The following is a 21863-nucleotide window of genomic DNA, read 5'->3' as shown; positions in this document are numbered from 1 at the left end:
TGACATTTGCCTTTCTTTAAATCTACAAGAAAACCTGTCATTTGTCTATTTATTGACCATTAAAGAGTGAAAGCACAATTCTTATGAAAACACACTGAGCTGAATTTTACAACTGCGCTGCAATTAACGGCGGCGCACTCTAATGGCAGCGTGCATCCCGTGCGGATGCGCTGTCCCTGAACCCTCGCGATATTACACACGAGAGCTCATTTCAATAGAGGAGGCAGAGTGGGCGCCCCCGATGATGTAAGGGGGCAGCCACTGCGTTCCCGGCAACGCGTCCAGTGCCACTACACAGGCAGTGGCACCATTTTTAAAGGGCTTTATGCCCTTCAGCACAATTTGAATATTTAAAGTGGTAGCATTGTGAAATTTTATCAAAGAAAAACTTTTGTGTTGGAGGCCCTTCCCCAACGCCCCCCCCCCCTCCCCCAGTGGTCATTTAAGTGTCACCTAATGTCAGAAAAAACGTTATTCCCTTCCCGAACTTCCCCCCCTACTTTCTAACATTTGGCCTCTAACCCCTTCCCACCATTCACACAACCAATAGCATTTGTTTTCCCTGCTCCCCCACCCCTCCCGCCCTGAACATTTTATTCCTCCCCTCTCCCCACCAGGTTCTCGCCTCGAAACTCTGTGCTGAGTTCCGAAGGCGCGTGAAGCATGAACGGCGGCCGTAATATTGGTGTGGGACGGCCACCGCTTGCAGGTAAGTTTATTTACATATGATTAATGCTACTTTGCATATGCTGATGAAGGGCCCGCCGCCAGGCGGCGGGGGTGGGTGGGGGCTGCACCAAGGTGCCCCAGCCGCTGGTAATATGCGACAGGCCCGTCTCGACGTCTTGGACCGAGGTGGGCCTCTCCCCGCAGAATTTTACTGGGCCCCGCACCGCAACCCGCTGTGTCGTGGGGCTGGTAAAATTCAGCCTACTGTCTTCAGTCAGTTAAGAGGTGAAAAGGGAAACCATCCCTATCATTTTCCACCTGCACATAGTCAGTAACAAACATGGCAGATTTTCATTCTCCATTATTTCTAATGAAGTTGCAATCACAAATCCAGAACAAAGGAGATCTTCCTTCACCTACCATCTTCACCATGCCTTAATATTCAAATTGATATATATAGGGGAGGCGGTGGCACAGTGGTATTGTCGCTGGACCGGTAACCCAGAAACCCAGGGTATTGCTCTGGGGACATGGGTGAAAATCCCACCACAGCAGAAGGTGGAATTTGAATTCAATTAATAAATCTGGAATTAAAAAGCTGGTCCAATGATGGCCATGAAACCATTGTCGATTGTTGGAAACACCCATCTGATTCACTAATGTCCTTTAGGGAAGGAAATGTGCTGTCCTTACCTGGTCTGGCCGACATGTGACTCCAGCTCCACAGCAATGCCAGACCCACAGCAATGTGGTTGACTCTTACATGCCCTCTGAAATGGCCTAGCAAGCCACTCAGTTGTATCTAACTGCTAGCACTGTGGGGGTACCTACCCCACATGAACTTCAGCGGTTCAAGAAGGCAGCTCACTGCCACCTTCTCAAGGGCAGTTAGGGATGGGCAATAATTGCTGGCCTGGCCAGTGATGCCCACATCCCATGAATAAATATCAAAGTGTCAATGTTTCCAACAGTGTATTCTCCAAAATAAATACTCTCCTATTCACATTAACTGGAAAACTCCCACAAGGTTACTTCTGTTTCCGTGACTATTTGTGGGATATTGTATTTCCGCACCAAGAAGATTTAGTTTCCACATCTGTCATCTCATGAGTGCCATCAAGGTATTATGATTTCATGAGTCTCACTGGCACACTGAAGCAATCTGCACTTAGCTCCTCTATGGAAAGTGCTTTATAAGGTCAAACAGAACACTCTGTGGGTTACTGATCTCCATAGCAAAGTTCTAAAAATCAAAGCATTTCTTTCAGAAGCACTGTTCATGTCATGGTCTGGAATGAATGGCGGGGATTGTAGGGTGGGTGTGAGGGAGACATATTTATATGTGTTTATCCTGATTCCATAAGACAACTCAGTTCACAGTGTTCTGAATCTGTCATCACAACTGATCTACTGTTGGAAGATTGTATAGTTACTGAGGAAGTGTGTGTGCATGTGGGCATGGTGAGGTGGATGTTAGCAGTGTGCTGTAGAGACCAATGTGGGATAAATTAATGCATCCAGGTGCACTTTGGGTTTACTTTGGTGGTGCCCACTAGATGAAGAGAAATATCTCGTGCGCAGAGCCGTCATGTAGTACCTCAGTTCTTGAGCATAACACAATCCAAATGTCATCAATATAAGCTCCACATGGTAGGGATTATCTCGTGTAAACAAAATGCTCCAGGAAATGTTTTCTATAAATTACATAGAATTGCATTTAAAATACAGCATAGAAACAGGCCATTCAGCCGAACTGGTCTAGGCTGGTGTTTATGGTCCACACAAGGCTCCTCCCATCCTATCACACCATATGAACATATCCTTCTATTCCTTTCTCCCTCATAAACTTATCCAGCTTCCCCTTAAATGCATCTATACTATTTGCTGCAACCATTCTGTGTGGTCATAAAATACACAAAATGTTAAATTAAGCGTCATCGTCAAATTAGTTGGACATTTTTGAAGGTTAGAAATTGGAAGCAATCATACACCTCGAATCCTGATTTTCCTCAAGGACCTTTGGTAACACGAACAGATTCAACCATTCTCATAATGGGGGGCAAAGGATAGAATGTGTGGGGAAACAAATGAGCTGTAGGACAGGAAGGGGAGAACTCCTTTGAATGCTGGGTTTAAACATCTCAGGGCACATTCATGTTCCCAAATTAACTTGGGAGTAAACACCTTGATTCAGGGGCCAACCTGAGAAAAGTGGAGTGAGAGTCCTTGTCCAAATACATTGAGGTTCTGAAACTGTTACACTCCTGGGAACTTTTTCTTTTATTCATTCATGGGAAGTGGGCGTCACTGGCTATGCTAGCATTTATTGCCCATCCGTAATTGCCCTTGAGAAGGTGGTGGTGAGCTGCCTTCTTGAACCGCTGCAGTCCATGTGAGGCAGGTACACCCACAGTGCTGTTAGGAAGGGAGTTCCAGGATTTTGACCCAGCGACAGTGAAGGAATGGCGATATAGTTCCAAGTCAGGATGGTGTGTGACTTGGAGGGGAACTTGCAGGTGGTGAAGTTCCCATGCATCTGCTGCTCTTGTCCTTCGAGGTGGTAGAGGTCGCGGGTTTGGAAGGTGCTATCTAAGGAGCCTTGGTGCGTTGCTGCAGTGCATCTTGTAAATGGTACACACTGCTGCCACTGTGCATCGGTGGTGGAGGGAGTGAATGTTTGTGGATGGTGTGCCAATCAAGCGAGCTGCTTTGTCCTGGATGGTGTCGAGCTTCTTGAGTGTTGTTGGAGCTGCACCCATCCAGGCAAATGGAGAGAATTCCATCACACTCCTGACTTGTGCCTTGTAGATGGCGGACAGGCTTTGGGGAATCAGGAGGTGAGTTACTTGCCGCAGGATTCCTAGCCTCTGACCTGCTCTTGTAGCCACGATATTTATATGGCGACTCCAGTTCAGTTTCTGGTCAATAGTAGCCCCCAGGATGTTGATAGTGGGGGATTCAGTGATGGTAATGCCATTGAATGTCAAGGGGAGATGGTTAGATTCTCTCTTGTTGGAGATGGGCATTGCCTGGCACTTGTGTGGCGCAAATGTTACTTGCCACTTATTAGCCCAAGCCTGGATATTGTCCAGGTCTTGCTGCATTTCTACACGGACTGCTTCAGTATTTGAGGAGTCGCGAATGGTGCTGAACACTGTGCAATCACCAGCGAACATCCCCACTTCTGACCTTATGATTGAAGGAAGGTCATTGATGAAGCAGCTGAAGATGGTTGGGCCTAGGACACTACCCTGAGGAATTCCTGCAGTGATGTCCTGGAGCTCAGATGATTGACCTCCAACAACCACAGCCATCTTCCTTTGCGCTAGGTATGACTCTAACCAGCAGAGCGTTTTCCCACTGATTCCCATTGAGCTCAGTTTAGCTAGGGCTCCTTGATGCCATAGTCAGTCAAATGCTGCCTTGATGTCAAGGGCAGTCACTCTCACCTCACCTCTTGACTTCAGCTCTTTTGTCCATGTTTGAATCAAGGCTGTAATGAGGTCAGGTGCTGAGTGGCCCTGTTGGAACTCAAACTGGGTATCACTGAGCAGGTTACTGCTAAGCAAGTGCTGCTTGATGGCACTGTCGATGACACCTTCCATCACTTTGCTGATGATTGAGAGTAGATTGATGGGGCAGTAATTGGTCGGGTTGGATTTGTCCTGCTTTCTGTGTAAAGGATATACCTGCACAATCTTCCACATTGCAGGGTAGATGCCAGTGTTGTAGCTGTACTGGAACAGCTTGGCTAGGGCTGTGGCATGTTCTAGAGCACAGGTCTTCAGTACTATTGCCGGAATATTTAGAGGACCCAAATTCTTTGCAGTATCCAGTGCCTTCAGTCGTTTCTTGATATCACGCGGAGTGAATCGAATTGGCTGAAGTCTGGCATCTGTAAAGCTGGGGACTTCAGGAGGAGGCCAAGATGGATCATCAACTCGGCACTTCTGGCTGAAGATTGTTGCAAATGCTTCAGCCTTATCTTTCGCACTGATGTGCTGGGCTCCCCCATTATTGACGATGGGGATATTTGTGGAGTCACCTCCTCCAGTTAGTTGTTTAATTGTCCACTACCATTCACGGCTGGATGTGGCAGGACTGCAGAGCTTAGATCTGATCCGTTGGTTATGGGATCGCTTAGCTCTGTCTATTGCATGATGCTCATGCAGTTTGGCATGCAAGTAGTCCTGGGTTGTAGCTTCACCAGGTTGACACCTCATTTTGAGGTATGCCTCATGCTGCTCCTGGCATGCCCTCCTGCACTCTTCATTGAACCAGGGTTGGTCTCCTGGTTTGATGGTAATGGTAGAGTGGGGGATATGCTGGGCCATGAGGTTATAGATTGTGGTTGAGTACACTTCTGCTGCTGCTGATGGCCCACAGTGCCTCATGGATGCCCAGATTTGCACTGCTAGATCTGTTCAAAATCTATCCCATTTAGCATGGTGATAGTGCCACACAACACGAGGGACGGTATCCTCAATGGGAAGGTGGGACTTCGTCTCCACAAGGACTGTGCGGTGGTCACTCCTACCAATACAGTCATGGACAGAAGCATCTGCAGCAGGCAGATTGGTGAGAACAAGGTCAGGTATGTTTTTCCCTCTTGTTGGTTCTCCCACCACCTGCCGCAGACCCAGTCTAGCAGCTATGTCCTTTAGGAGTCGGCCAGCTCAGTCACTAGTGGCACTACCGAGCCACTCTTGGTGATGGACATTGAAGTCCCCCAACCAGAGTACATTTTGCCACCCTCAGTGCTTCCTCCAAGTGGTGTTCAACATGGAGGGGTACTGACTCATCAGCTAAGGGAGGGCAGTAGGTGGTTACCTTGCCCATGTTTGACCTGATGCCATGTGACTTCATGGCGTGCAGAGTCGATGTCGAGGACTCCCAGGGAAACTCCCTCCCTACTGTAGACCACTGTCCCGCCACCGCTGCTGGGATAGTGATTGCAGTGTCTGGGACATTGTCTGTCAGGTATGATTCCATGAGTATGACTATGTCAGGATGTTGCTTGACTAGTCTGTGGGACAGCTCTCCCAACTTTGGCACAAGTCCCCAGATGTTAGTGAGGAGGACTTTGCAGGGTCGACAGGGCCGGGTTTGTCGTTTCCGGTGCCTAGGTCGATGCCGGGTGGTCCGTCCGGTTTCATTCCTTTTTATTGAATTCATAGTGGTTAGGTACAACTGAGTGGCTTGCTGGGCCATTTCGGAGGGCATGTAAGAGTTAACCAGCAGATTTCCTTCCCTGAAGGACATTATTGAACCAGATGGGTTTTTGCAACAATCGACAATGATGTTTCATGGACATCATTAGACTAGCTTTTAATTCCAGATTTTATTAATTAAATTCAAATTCCACCTTCTGCTGTGGTGGGATTCGAACCCATCTCTCCAGATCAATACCCTGAGTCTCTGGGTTACTAATCCGTACCACTACGCCACCGCCTCCCCTTCTTAAATCCATATAACCTCAGTTTAGATGTTTAAAGGCTGGGGTTTCTTCAGTTCTCACTTCTAAAGATTCACATGTTTAGCTGCTAGGAGAGAGATCTGCATGTACCTGCATCTAGGTAGTACACAGATCTGGCTTGGGTGAGCTGAACACAGCTCTGTCCAGCTGTAACTCAAACTTCAGGCTGGTAGCTCAGTATGCTTTTAATTCTGCTTTTAGTCTTTCTGTGACCTGCACAGGGTGCAATGTGTTTTGGTTGCGGACTTGTTTCTTTTGAGGGGGTGTGATGGTAAGAGGGAATGGAAAGATCACCAAGTGGAAGTAGAGCAGTACGCTCAAGAGAGGCCTCGATGCAGAGTAAAACTCTCTCAACACTCCAAAAAAAATGTGGCTTTGCTTCATTCTCAGAAGGGAGCTTTCTTCTTTACTAAAATAAATTTCTCATCTCCAGTCTCTGATCTTACTGCACATGGTGTACTGATTGGCCTTTAGCAACTGATCACAACTCTCATTCCATGTAGATGTGTAGTGTGGGCAAGCAATAAATATGTTGACCCCAAATGTCTTTGGCGTTTCCATTGGTCTCCTGCTATGACTCTGCTGGGAGACCAGCAAAAAATGGCAGAGATCCAGTTGAGCCGGATCTCTGCTGCTTCTGGGATTTTGGGGCCAGTCTTGTATGAGACAAAGCTTTATCCCAGCCCTTAAAAGGCAGCTGTCACCAGTGGTAGCTACATCCAGTCAGATGAGATGCACTGGCTTCAAGTCCGGCAGAAGTGGGCCCCACTGGGGCTTGCAAAGCAGCAAATGATTAGGTCAATTTCTTTTTAAGTGTATCTTGATTTTCCCCATTACATGGTAGATTGAAAGGGACGTTGTTGGGTTCGGGTGTGGAAAGACAATTCTGCACAACCTCACCCTGTCAATGACAGGCAAGCGTCGGGTTTCCTTGTTGCACAGGACCATGAGCACTGGTCATGTGCCTGCAGTAGTACCTGCACCTGATCAACCCAGACAAATTAGTTGGGATACCAATAACCCAGTGAACATGTGTAAATTCAACGGTGTCATGCCTCATGGATTTTCGAGACTATTAAAAATACAATTAAGCACAGTCCTTTTTTTATTCATTCGCAGGATGTAGCATCAATGGCAAGGCCTGTGTTTATTACCCATTCCTAATTGGCATTGAGAAGATGGTGGGGAGCCACCTTTCTTGAACCACTGTAATCTGTGTGGTGAAGGTACTCCCACAGTACTGTTATGTAGGGAGTTCCAGGATTTTGATCCAGCGGTGATGAAGGAACAGTAATACATTTCCAAATCAGGATGGTGTGTGACTTGAAGGGGAACTTGCAGGTAGTGGTGTCTCCGTTAGTTTGCTGCCCTTGTTCTTCTAAGCAGTAGAGGTGGCAGGTTTGGGAGGTGCTTTAAACGAAGCCTTGACGACTTGCTGCGAGTACTTAATCATAGTTTCATAGAATGGTTACAGCATAGAAAGAGGCCATTCATGACTGTGCCAGCTTTCTGCAACAGCAACTCACCTAGTCCCACTCCTCTGCAAAGTGTCACTTGCACCTATGCTGGGCTCCACTATCACTTAAGATGGGGATGTTTGTTCTTGTTATTATAACTTTTTGTAGCAGTTTGATACTACTGAGTTGCTTGCTAAGCCATTTCGCTGCTGTGGTTTGGGGTCACATCAGACCAGGTATAGAAAGCAGGTCTATTTCCTAAAGTGAACCAGTTGTGTTTTTAATAATAATCCTTCATGGTGACCATTACTCATACTGTTTTTTCTAATTCCTGATTTATTTAATCAATTTGAAATACAGAAACCACTATAATGGTATTTGAACTCACATCTCTGGATTACTAGTCCTATGACATAATCACTATGCTACCTTGTCCTTGTTCCTTTGCACTCTCATCACTCTGTTGGTATTTCCGCTGTTCTCTTATACCTTCCTATCACTCCTGCAATCTCAACTAACCCTGAACTATTGATGTTGCAGAAATCTTACTCATTCGAAAATTACATCTCTGCAACACTCTTTTGTTCTTTTTATGCTGAGGCTTGAGACTGTTTCGAGTATATTCACTAACAGATCAATTCATTTAATTGAGGGAACCTTTATATTTTCATTGAACTTCATCATTTCATTTCTATATAATGAACTTTTTTCATGAATTCAAATTAGATATAGACTACAGAACAGGTAATGAGAATGAGATTGAAGACTAGCCACAACAGCTTGTCAGAAACTTAAGACATTCCGCCCATTAGTTTGGGTTGGATTTGAACACAGGTACCAAAGATGAAGAGGCCATTTGCTAAGTCACTGCATCATCCAATTCCAGCACCTGTTTAAACCACTGCAAGGTTAACACAGGTCCTCAGGATAGTGGTCGAGGCCCAACCATCTTCAACTGCTTCATCAATGACCTTCCCTCCATCATAAGGTCAGAAGTGGGGATGTTCGCTGACAATGGCATAATGTTCAGCACATTCGCGATTCCGCGGATATTGAAGCAGCCCGTGTCCATGTGCATCAAGACCTGGACAACATCCAACATAAGTGGCAAGTAACATTCGCGCCACACAAGTGCCAGGCAATGACCATCTCAAACAAGAGAGAATCTAACCATTTCGCCTTGACATGGAATGGCATTACCATCACTGAATCCCCCACCATCAACATCCTAAACACTGCAGTTTCTCAGTTAGATAGTATTTCATGGCTTTACAGTAACCAGGGAATTTTCATTCTAGTTCATCTAGAGGATTGATTTCACTTGTAAACCTTCATGGTTGTAAGAAACACATGTTCACTGAATAGATAATCTTTCTAAGTTTGCATTCCAGAGTGTGTGAATACATTATTTTTGTTATGACCAGGTGAGAAGAGGTCTAGGGGTTTCCTCTCAGCCTTTGCCTGGTTTAACCGTAACGGGGTAGAATTTTAGAAACACCGTGTTTTTAGCTCCTCCTCAGTGAATCCTTGTTCACTGCTCCAATTGTAAGGCAAAGAAATCAGTCAGGTTTCCTTAGATTTAAACAAGAAAGGTGAAAGTTTATTAATCTTAAACTTAAACCGGTTAACAACTACAAATATGTGACACAACCATGCCAGCATGCATACACAATAAATACACACGCAGATAAAGAAAAAGTAGAAAAGAATAAAGTGGAAAAGTTTGAGGCAATATCGGGATTATAATCACAGTCCTTTAAGTTCAATGTGGAGTCTTTGGTTGCCGGTAAGTCCTGCAATTCGTTGGGACCCAGTGCACACTTCAACTGGTTTCAATGTCGGAGTCTTTTCTCTCTTGAGGTTTACGTGTCTTCCGTGGGTCCAGTGGTTTGGGAGTAAGTGAGAGAGAGAGACAGCCAGGAGAGAAGCTTCCTTGTTCCAGCTTCAGTTGCAAACTCTAGTCTGAATTCAAACTGTCCTGTGTCTCATTCATAAGTCTGGATCAGTACATTTTACTGCTTCCCACCATGATCTTCCACAATGAAAAATTAACTCTATCAAAGGAATATTAATTTTTTAAATAAAGACAGATATTATTGGAAAAAATCCAAAATACAGCTGGTTTAGCTACTGCTGCATTTGTGGATTTCAAAGCTCTCGGTGGGGGATGGTGAAGGGCTGTCTCTTACCCCAACAAGATGTGGATCACCATTGCCCAGCCCAATCTCTATTAATTGAATCAATGAGCAATTCTTTTGTCTCTCCAAGCACTGTCTCTCAGCATGGAAATGTTCTTCCAGCCAAGTGTCTGATGAACTTCAAACAAGTCATTTCTTCGCTCTCGCAACAGTTTAAAATTGATGTTCATATGACAAAATTAATATGCCTCATTCTTGGCAGGTGGGGTCTGCATGACATTTTATACAAGCCACTTCTGGATTTTCAGCATTAGCTGCCAGTTGTGTCTCTGTTACAACAAACAATAAATCAAATATTCTTTGTTAATTTTAGCAGGTAGCTTGTATTGTATTATAGATTAATTGGAGAATTAATTAGCATAATGTTTGGAGTTTTCTATGCCTTTGTGTCTGAACAATTAGGAATATTAAAACAGAGGAACAGGAGGAGGCCATTCAGCCCTTTGAGCCTGTTTTGCCATTCAGTTAGATCATGGATGATCTGTATCTTAACTCCATCTATCCACCTTAGCTCCAAAACCATTAATACCCTCACCTAAAAATATTCCATCAATCTCAGTTTTGGAATTTTGTAAACTTAAGGCTGTTACCACTTTAAAATCAATATAAACAGTAGAGTTAAAGGGAGTTGAAGAGTGTTGGTGAGGTCCACAAAGCAAGTTCACAAAATACTTTTCAAGCTTAGCTTCCACTGTGTCCAACTTCACTTGCAGAGAATGTATTAATAGATTACCAAGTGATGAATAGCGAGTCTTGGCAAGGTCTGTGTTCAAACCTTGAAGCTGTTATTATTCCATAGCAACTGTGTAACCCTTTGAGAGCAGATTCATTTTCTGTGTTACAATCGGTTTTTCAAACAGGTAGTTATTTATGGTGAAAATCCACAGTGGTTTAGTTTAAGAGCATGTGGCCAGTGTTTTCTGAGCTGTATAAATGATTTGAGGATTTAGGAAGTACCAATATAATGGATTATATTTGTTGTGTGTGCTGTGCCCATTTTACAAGAGTTACAGATTTACAGAAGTATTTGTAACTTCTAATTTTGTCACAAGTGCTTCTTGCATAGTTTTGTTAGCGGTAATTTGCTTTCCTTTGCACAGTTATGGAAACTTCTAGAACTGCTACTGGGATTTTTTTTGTAAACCTAGAAATATTATCTTTATCCAACAGTTGTATTATCTCTCCCACTTCCCATTATGGTTTCACTTAATCGCAACATATTTAGTCGTTTGACTGCTCTATAGCCTTTGTTATGTCTTTATAATACACCCAATTTTAATACTGTGACCCCGATTTTAACTTCCCACCTGGAACAAAGCAGGTAGTGTGATAATTAAAATGTGGTGATTGACTTACCTTCTCCAATCCCACAGATTTCATGACAGGTTTGAATATTAGCCTGCTCTTTTGAGTGGAACACCTGCCCAAAACTGGTGGGGTCCTCCTTGAATACACAGATAGGGATCTGATGTTGTTACTTTGGGACTCTCCTCTGTCTCCCCACCAACTTCCTTACCACTTACCTGACTGCCGGGTACCAATCCCTAGAGACCCCGGCCCATCGTCCTGCCTGTGATTTTCTGTTCGCTCCATGGCCAGATAATGCACCTGGCTGGACCTCCACGTTCCTGCATTCTCCTGTGTCACCCACCTTGGGGCTCATGGCACTTTCCCCTGCCCCACACCCATTGAAATTGGGGCTAGGGTCTCCAAGAGCTGCTTCTATTTAGTTAAGCTAGCATTTTTGTCCTCACCACCTGGAGGGTAGTCTAGCAGAGCAGATTTCCTGCGCTGTTTTGAGCTTGCCCGATTTTCATGCCTTTGAGATACATGGAATGAAATCACTGGAGAAAAGATTAGCTGGGCTCTATAAAGGGTGGGGAATCTACTCTACCAGACTACCCTCCTGGTGGTGAAAACAGAAATATACCCTGTACTTAAACTGCAAAGAATATAATATTCCCAAATAGCTGTCTATTTAATCTGTGTATTATGTAAATGTCATTACATGCATATGGTACTGTTGGCTTTGACGAGAAATGATTCAGGATGGCTTTTATTTTATTTGAAACATTTGCAGGAAGATAAGCGGATTAGGGTTTGGTGTCTTTCATCATTCAATGTCTGCAAATGTGTGCCTGTGATGATATAGTATAATTGTGCACACTGTGGTAAACCTGCAAAGCATGCACAGCATTGGTGAAGGGTATGGCAGTGCAATGGTTATGTTAGTGGACTAATAACCCACAGAGGGCTACAGCAATAATCCAAAGAACACAACTTCAAATCTCACTGTGGCAATTCGAAAGTTGAATTCAGTTTTTAAAACCTGGAAATTAAATAAAAGCTGGTATCAGTAAAAAGTTACAACTAAGCTGTTGGATTGTCTAAAAAATGTTCACATGCCCTATAGGGAATGAAATCTGCTGCTCTTGTCTGATCTGATCTATATTTGACTCCAGTCCCACACCAATGTAACGACTCCGAAGTGGCCGAGTCAACGACTCAGTCATATCAAACAACTACTGGCAAATAAGGGATAGGCAATAAATGCCAGTCTTGCCAGTGACGCCCATATTTTGAGAATGAATGAAAAAAAACTTGCTTGGTGTATTGAATATGTCAACATGTGATGCATAAGTTTTATAATGCAATTTATTAAGCTGATGCACTGTCGATGGGAACATTTAAACAATGTGGGCGCAGAATTACCTGGAGAATTGAGCCATTAGAATGAGAGCAACATTTGGAGAGGGATGTGACAGCATGGTCAGAAGACCTGATTCTAGTCAGAACTGTTACTCTTTCATTTAGAAGGAGGATCAAAGTTTCCCTGACCCAAAACCAAATATTTTTCTCTCTCTTCCAATTTTCTCACTTCCTTACTGTAGAGTGTTGGAATAGAAAGTATAAACACAGAATAATACCTTTCCTAATTGGTCAGATTACATATGTGAATCTAGGCAGGAAATATCAGCAGTCTATTTGACTGTGGAGGCATCACAGCTTATCCTTTCCTGACATCCATTCGCTTGGGAACCCTTGTTGATTCTCCATGCCTATCCAAGCTCAGGAGACTGAGGCCAAATGCAGTGCCACCACCATAGACTGAGCTGAGTTCAGTTACCTTGGACACAGACACAAGAACGGAACCTAAGACCTTCTTGTTCTGTGTAATTCGTGTACATCAAAATTTACCCATATTTAGGTAGTATCCATGATTTCCTGACATTACCCATCACTGTGTTTACCTGGCACAGCCAGGTGCCATCTGCAGTCCAGACTGACTGCATTTTAATGAATCTAACCTAATTTCAACTCTACTGATTCAAAAATGGCCTTGACATCATCATGCTATGTTATGTACCAAATGAAACATGATAAAAAGTGAACCAAATTTAAAGGGAAGGGGAGAAAACACATGGGGGGAGGGGTGGGGGTGCTGTAGAAATATAATTAACAGCATAAAAGATTTATTAAAGCAAGTGAGTGTAGTTTACTTCCAATATGCACACCATGTCTGATTTTTAAAGGAGTTGGTCTTTCCTTACATAGTGTGAAAAGAAACAATTTGTATTTATCACAGGGTGGAATTTTGTATTGCAAGGTTGCACTTACTGTCGGCCTTGGCTCAATTGGTAGCACTCTTGCCTCGGAGTCAGGAGGTTGTGGCTGCAAGTCCGCACCATTAACTTGAGAACATAATCAGGCTTACACTTTGGTACATTAATGAAGGTGTGCTGCACTGTTGGAGGTGCTGTTTTTTAGTTGAGATATTAAACCAAGGTCCTGATGCCCTTCAGATAAACATGAACCATCTCATAAAATTAATTGTAGAAGAGCAGGGGCATTTTCTGGGTGTCCCGACCTACATTTATTCCTCAACCAACACCTAAAGAACAGATGACCTGGTCAGTATGTCATAGCTGTCTGTGGAACCTTGCTGTGCACAAATTTGCTATTGCATTCGCTAAAGTACAATAGAGCTGCTTCAAAAGTACTTATTTAGTTGTAAAGCGCATTGTGATGTCTTGTGGTGATGAAAGTGACTATACAAATACAAGTCTTTCCATATCCCAGCATGAATTCAAACATCACAATGTAATATTCCAGGTCATAGCATATTAAAATTCTTACCTTACAAAGAAGAACAAGGGCCCAATCTATGAGGTAGGCTGCCAGGCTCATTTTTGCCTTCATGTAGCGGTCAGGTAAACAGGACAGGTACATCCGGTACAGGTCAGGCTCAGCACTGGCTGACTCCATGGATTCAGGCCTTCCACCACTATCTTCATTCAAAAGATGCTGTCCAGATCCTGCCTCCATTTTGATCCGAGATATTTCTGTTCATATGCACAGCAATAGCCAATTATCCTTCGTTTAGCCTTTAGGACATTGGTGTATGATCCCTCTTCAGAGATAACGTCTCCTGAGCTCAACATAAATTAGCATCCGCAGAACTATTTCTCTAATGAAAACTCAGCAGCATAATTCAACTTTCTGCAGGAACCAATATGAACTGAAAACAAGAATTCAGTATCTATTTTAAACAGTCTAATGTATCCTCTGCCACAGACAGACTGCCTCTAGATAAATATAGTCATAGTTTAGCACACAGCAACTCAGGAATAGCAATCCCATTATTAGAAGAGGGGGAGTCATTCTTTTCATGCAAAGTTGCTGAAGCAATGTGTACAGTGGCTAAGCACAGTAACAGGAGAGAGGAACATATCCCAAACCTTGTAAAGCAAACATCAGTCCGACGCTGCCTCCTGTTATTTTAAACCTGAATGCATTCACTTAAACTGAGTCTCCTCGGTAAAGTTTGTATGGACTGGTGATCAAACCATCTGCCTCGTTTTTCAAGTTTCACAGTGAACTACTGAGAAAAATGAAACAAGCAATTCCAAGTTTGGGGTACTAGCCAGACATGTAGTGACTCCTACAGGCAGCATACTGCTGTTCACTTTTGCAACTGAAAAAATAACTTTTCCTTTTTTTTTCACAGAAATTGATCTCATCTTGCACAGAGACCACCACTGCAACCTCCACCCCCCCTCCCACCCCCCCCCCCACACCCCGCCCCACCCACTTAAGTAAGTTATCTCCAGATGACTAGAAATCAGGTAATGAGTTAGTCACTGACTGTGAAGTGATAAATTGCCTTGTCTGTTTTCTCCTCTCCTCTGCCTTTGTGTGGTTTGATGTGTCTTGATCTCCATGACTGTGCTGGCTTTTCTTTTCAGCAGAATTCAACTTAACTGAAAAGCCTGCAAGTTACTCTAAATTCCCCTCAGGAACTCTGGGAAGACCATGCACGTAGCAACAGACCCCTTCATTCCCTGCACTGGAGACTTTTTGTCTTAGTCGAGCAGCTTTGAAATTCCAATTCTTGCACTAACGCCAGTCTTGTTCCATTTGTTCAGAGTCTTGCAACATGTCTCAAAGTCAAATATTATCCATTTTGCTATTAATTTACTGGCCCTGTTTCAACCTTTGTAGAAAAGAAGAGAGAGAGAGATCTCACTTTTGAATCTGTATCATGTAGAGCAGCACGTCTGTGTTATAATGAAAGGGGCTCCTCCCTCCAGATTATACAAATCTGTTCAAATTAATAACACTTCACTTTCATCTGTTTAATACGACCTTTTATTTTAAAACTTCAGCTGTGTCTTCCAGAGTGTTGTTTAGGTTTAACTGGGGTCTACATCTGTAACAGGTCTTTGGAAACAGCTGGTGCAGTGGGGGATGGGCATGCGCTGCAGCACCTTAACCCCCTGAGGTCTACACAGTGGCTTTATTTGAACTGCATGCGATACAGATTCCACAATGCAAGCATTCTTTCCAGCTCTTTAATAGTGACTGATGAGCTTTGTTCTTATTAAGCACTTCACTGCAATGGGCACAGTGATACAAAGCCCTGGATTTTGAAGGCACAAGCTGTTTTGGCCCACAGTGTGTTAGTCATGAATGTCACAAATCATTCTTTTGTTGTGCCCTTAAATGACGACAGTCCCATTTATTCCTAAATCAACTGCTGGGTTTCCTGAGAATGCAGTTTCATTGTTACAAATCGTGAGCGTAAACCTGTTGCATTACATAGTTCCTGGATTTCAGGTGATTTAAAATGACAAGTTGAAGAAATTCTATTGAATATTATGGAATCGTACAGTGAAATTATGCCGTTTGTCCAACACAGTGAAGTGGGATCTAGGCCAATTATAACCATTGAAATGTTGACACACTTGGAGTTCTGAATAAGTTCAATTTTCACTGACACCAACCTGTCAAACCCAAAGCTAGATCCAATACAATAAAGATGTTAGGTCAGTGTTGACAGTACAAGTGGAAGCTCGTCTCTGCTCGTAAGTTTTCGACCTTTATCATACTTCAGTACCCAGGTCTTGACTGATCTCACCTTCAATAAAGAACAGTGGAAGAATGGAACAGAAATACTCTGAAAAGCAGCTCCCACAATATGTATTGCTGGGTAGGAAGTGGTCTGGCAATCACACCATGAAAGCATTCCAAATTGTTGTTCAATGTCATTTTTTACTGATTTCATATCATGGCCTGAATGTTGCGACAAATGACAATAAATGAATTGAAAAATAAAAAAAAAATGAGGGAAGAGCGATGCATGAATTTCAGGTGGTTAATTCCCATTCACTTGCCATGCAGATTTTTTTTTCAAATTTAAATAGACACCAATTGCTTTGTGTGCCTGTATGTACATGTATTTGTGTATACGTGTGAGTGTGAGCATGTGTGTGCCACTGCACAGCAAATGCTTGAGTTTCTTTCATAATCTACAAGACTTGACAGTCTCTAGACAGCTTTACAGCTTCTCTTTAACAAGATGACAGGATTGGCTTTTGCCACAGGACCTATGTGGTGACACTTCCATTGGCTAGCCCTTCTTGATATGTAACAAACATGCATGCCTGGAATTTGCCTGGATATGAAGCAAGGAAATCACTGTTATTTTTTCACTTTGTCAGCCCATTTTTTTGGTAAGTGAATTATAATCCTCATGATGCGTCACCTGAGTGGTTTGAGCTGTGTGAGATTGGACTGGAGCATTTATCACCATAAATTCATGACACCAAGTGAACTTGTCAGATAAGGAGCTGTAACCATCTTCTAATGCATCCTACTGCTCTATAATTCACAATATTTTGGTGTCCCAATGTGCTGTAAAGAGAACTGTTCAATTTTAGTTCATTTCTATTGAAATCAAATGGAGCCTAATGCTGCATTTGTCTGTGACAGACACCATCACGCTATCATGAAATATCATCACACATTTACTCCAATTCATGTGGCACAAGGATGGCATAGTGACACAATGCACTGGGTAATAGGTCATGGGTTTGTGCTCATTAATTCCCATGCTGAGTTCCCAATTTCAACTGCATTACTGTGGAGGGGTGGCAGATTATTCAACCTTGCCCGTCTAAAAGCGAAGACCAAAGTACGGAAAGTCCTCATCAAGGAACTCCTCTTTGCTGATGATGCTGCATTAACATCTCACATGGAAGAGTGTCTGCAGAGACTCATCGACAGGTTTGCGGCTGCCTGCAATGAATTTGGCCTAACCATCAGCCTCAAGAAAATGAACATCATGGGACAGGACGTCAGAAATGCCCCATCCATCGATATCGGCGACCACACTCTGGAAGTGGTTCAAGAGTGATAGGCTCAACTATCACCAGTAACCTGTCTCTCGATGCAGAATTAAACAAGCGCATGGGAAAGGCTTCCTCTGCTATTAGAATTAGAATTAGAACATTACAGCGCAGTACAGGCCCTTCGGCCCTCGATGTTGCGCCGACCTGTGAAACCATCTGACCTACACTATTCCATTTTCATCCATATGTCTATCCAATGACCACTTAAATGCCCTTAAAGTTGGCGAGTCTACTACTGCTGCAGGCAGGGCGTTCCACGCCCCTACTACTCTCTGAGTAAAGAAACTACCTCTGACATCTGTCCTATATCTATCACCCCTCAACTTAAAGCTATGTCCCCTCGTGTTTGCCATCACCATCCGAGGAAAAAGACTCTCACTATCCACCCTAGCTAACCCTCTGATTATCTTATATGTCTCTATTAAGTCACCTCTCCTCCTCCTTCTCTCCAACGAAAACAACCTCAAGTCCCTCAGCCTTTCCTCGTAAGACCATACCAGGCAACATCCTAGTAAATCTCCTCTGCACCCTTTCCATAGCTTCCACATCCTTCCTACAATGCGGTGACCAGAACTGCACGCAATACTCCAGGTGCGGTCTCACCAGAGTTTTGTACAGCTGCAGCATGACCTCGTGGCTCCGAAACTTGATCCCCCTACTAATAAAAGCTAACACACCATATGCCTTCTTAACAGCCCTATTAACCTGGGTAGCAACCTTCAGGGATTTATGCACCTGGACACCAAGATCTCTCTGTTCATCTACACTACCAAGAATCTTCCCATTAGCCCAGTACTCTGCATTCCTGTTACTCCTTCCAAAGTGAATCACCTCGCACTTTTCCGCATTAAACTCCATTTGCCATCTCTCAGCCCAGCTCTGCAGCCTATCTATGTCCCTCTGTACCCTACAACATCCTTCGGCACTATCCACAACTCCACCGACCTTAGTGTCATCCGCAAATTTACTAACCCACCCTTCTACACCCTCTTCCAGGTCATTTATAAAAATGACAAACAGCAGTGGCCCCAAAACAGATCCTTGCGGTACACCACTAGTAACTAAACTCCAGGATGAACATTTGCCATCAACCACCACCCTCTGTCTTCTTTCAGCTAGCCAATTTCTGATCCAAAGCTCTAAATCACCTTCAACCCCATACTTCCGTATTTTCTGCAATAGCCTACCGTGGGGAACCTTATCAAACGCCTTACTGAAATCCATATACACCACATCCACTGCTTTACCCTCATCCACCTGTTTGGTCACCTTCTCGAAAAATTCAATAAGGTTTGTGAGGCACGACCTACCCGTCACAAAACCGTGCTGACGATCTCTAATGAACTTATTCTTTTCAAGATGATTATAAATCCTATCTCTTATAACCTTTTCCAACATTTTACCCACAACCGAAGTAAGGCTCACAGGTCTATAATTACCAGGGCTGTCTCTACTCCCCTTCTTGAACAAGGGGACAACATTTGCTATCCTCCAGTCTTCCGGCACTATTCCTGTCGACAATGACGACATAAAGATCAAGGACAAAGGCTCTGCAATCTCCTCCCTAGCTTCCCAGAGAATCCTAGGATAAATCCCATCTGGCCCAGGGGACTTATCTATTTTCACACTTTCCAAAATTGATAACACCTCCTCCTTGTGAACCTCAATCCCATCTAGCCTAGTAGCCTGAATCTCAGTATTCTCCTCGACAACATTTTCTTTCTCTACTGTAAATACTGACGAAAAATATTCATTTAACACTTCCCCTATCTCCTCTGATTCCACACACAACTTCCCACTCCTATCCTTGATTGGCCCTAATCTAACTCTAGTCATTCTTTTATTCCTGATATACCTATAGAAAGCCTTAGGGTTTTCCCTGATCCTATCCGCCAATGACTTCTCGTGTCCTCTCCTTGCTCTTCTTAGCTCGCCCTTTAGATCCTTCCTGGCTAGCTTGTAGCTCTCAAGCGCCCTAACTGAGCCTTCACGTCTCATCCCAACATAAGCCTTCTTCTTCCTCTTGACAAGCGCTTCAACTTCTTTAGTAAACCACGGCTCCCTCGCTCGACAACTTCCTCCCTGCCTCACAGGTACATACTTATCAAGGACACGCAGTAGCTGCTCCTTGAATAAGCTCCACATTTCGATTGTTACCATCCCCTGCAGTTTCCTTCCCCATCCTACGCATCCTAAATCTTGCCTAATCGCATCAGAATTTCCTTTCCCCCAGCTATAATTTTTGCCCTGCGGTATATACCTGTCCCTGCCCATCGCTAAGGTAAACCTAACCGAATTGTGATCACTATCACCAAAGTGCTCACCCACATCTAAATCTAACACCTGGCCGGGTTCATTACCCAGTACCAAATCCAATGTGGCATCGCCCCTGGTTGGCCTGTCTCCATACTGTGTCAGAAAACCCTCCTGCACACACTGGACAAAAACTGACCCATCTAAAGTACTCGAACTATAGTATTTCCAGTCGATATTTGGAAAGTTAAAGTCCCCCATAACAACTACCCTGTTACTCTCGCCCCTGTCGAGAATCATCTTCGCTATCCTTTCCTCTACATCTCTGGAACTATTCGGAGGTCTATAAAAGACTCCCAACAGGGTGACCTCACCTCTCCTGTTTCTAACCTCGGCCCATACTACCTCCGTAGACAAGTCCTCAAACGTCCTTTCTGTCGCTGTAATACTCTCCTTGATTAACAATGCCACACCCCCCCCCCTCTTTTACCATCTTCTCTGTTCTTACTGAAACATCTAAATCCTGGAACCTGCAACATCCATTCCTGCCCCTGCTCTACCCATGTCTCCGAAATGGCCACTACATCGAGATCCCAGGTACCAACCCATGCTGCAAGCTCACCCACCTTATTCCGGATGCTCCTGGCGTTAAAGTAGACACACTTTAAACCAGGTTCTTGCTTGCCAGTGCCCTCTTGCGTCCTTGTAACCTTATCCCTGACCTCACTACTCTCAACATCCTGTACACTGGCACTACAATTTAAGTTCCCATTACCCTGCTGAATTAGTTTAAACCCCCCCCGAAGAGCACTAGAAAATCTCCCCCCCAGGATATTGGTACCCCTCTGGTTCAGGTGAAGACCATCCTGTTTGTAGAGGTCCCACCTACCCCAGAAAGAGCCCCAATTATCCAGGAAACCAAAACCCTCCCTCCTGCACCATCCCTGCAGCCACGTGTTCAACTCCTCTCTCTCCCTATTCCTCGCTTCGATATCACGTGGCACGGGCAACAACCCAGAGATAACAACTCTGTTTGTTCTCGCTCTAAGCTTCCACCCTAGCTCCCTGAATTTCTGTCTTAAATCCCCATCTCTCTTCCTACCTATGTCATTGGTGCCTATGTGGACCACGACTTGGGGCTGCTCCCCCTCCCCCTTAAGGATCCCAAAAACACGATCCGAGACATCACGAACCCTGGCACCTGGGAGGCAACATACCAACCGTGAGTCTCTCTCGTTCCCACAGAACCTCCTGTCTGTTCCCCTACTATGGAGTCCCCAATGACTAATGCTCTGCTCCTCTTCCCCCTTCCCTTCTGAGCAACAGGGACAGACTCTGTGCCAGATACCTGTACCCCATTGCTTACCCCTGGTAAGTCGTCCCCCGCAACAGTATCCAAAACGGTATACCTGTTGTTGAGGGAAACGGCCACAGGGGATCCCTGCACTGCCTGCTGGTTCCCTCTCCTTCCCCTGACGGTAACCCATCTACCTACTTCTTTTACCTGAGGTGTGACTACCTCCCCATAACTCCTCTCAATAACCCCCTCCGCCTCCCGAATGATCCGAAGTTCATCCAGTTCCCTAACGCGGTTCTCGAGGAGCTGGAGTTGGGTGCACGTCCCGCAGATGCAGTCAGCAGGGACACTCTTGGCGACCCTTACCTCCCACATTCTGCAGGAGGAACATACAACTGCTATGTCCAGACTGGCCAAGAGAGTGTGGGAAAATGGAGCACTGACACAGAACACAAAAGTCCAAGTGTATCAAGCCTGTGTGCTCAGTACCTTGCTCTACGGCAGCGAGGCCTGGACAATGTACGTCAGCCAAGAGCGACGTCTCAATTCATTCCATCTTCGCTGCCTCCGGAGAATACTTGGCATCAGGTGGCAGGACTGTATCTCCAACACAGAAGTCCTCAAGGTGGCCAACATCTCCAGCTTATACACCCTACTAAGCCAGCGGCGCTTGAGATGGCTTGGCCATGTGAGCCGCATGGAAGATGGCAGGATCCCCAAGGACACATTGTACAGCGAGCTCGTCACTGGTACCAGACCCACCGGCCATCCATGTCTCCGCTTTAAAGACGTCTGCAAACGCGACATGAAGTCCTGTGACAT

General features: G+C 44.4%; 1 protein-coding gene across 3 annotated transcripts in view; it reads right to left on the bottom strand.

The window, feature by feature from the left end:
* Positions 1 to 14320, bottom strand: part of LOC137375197 (rho guanine nucleotide exchange factor 4-like) — a 578050-nt gene extending 563730 nt beyond the window's left edge. For all 3 annotated transcript variants that reach the window (XM_068041983.1, XM_068041984.1, XM_068041986.1), the window contains exon 1: positions 13938 to 14320. In XM_068041983.1, coding sequence (XP_067898084.1) covers positions 13938 to 14126 — 189 coding nt within the window. In that variant the 5' untranslated portion in view covers positions 14127 to 14320. The remainder of the gene's footprint in view (positions 1 to 13937) is intronic.
* Between the last annotated feature and the right edge of the window lie 7543 nt (positions 14321 to 21863).

This window comes from Heterodontus francisci, chromosome 11 (genome assembly GCF_036365525.1).
Source record: "Heterodontus francisci isolate sHetFra1 chromosome 11, sHetFra1.hap1, whole genome shotgun sequence".
NCBI lineage: Eukaryota > Metazoa > Chordata > Chondrichthyes > Heterodontiformes > Heterodontidae > Heterodontus > Heterodontus francisci.
Note: the sequence above shows the minus strand (reverse complement) of the source record. Positions and strands in the feature narration are given on the sequence as shown.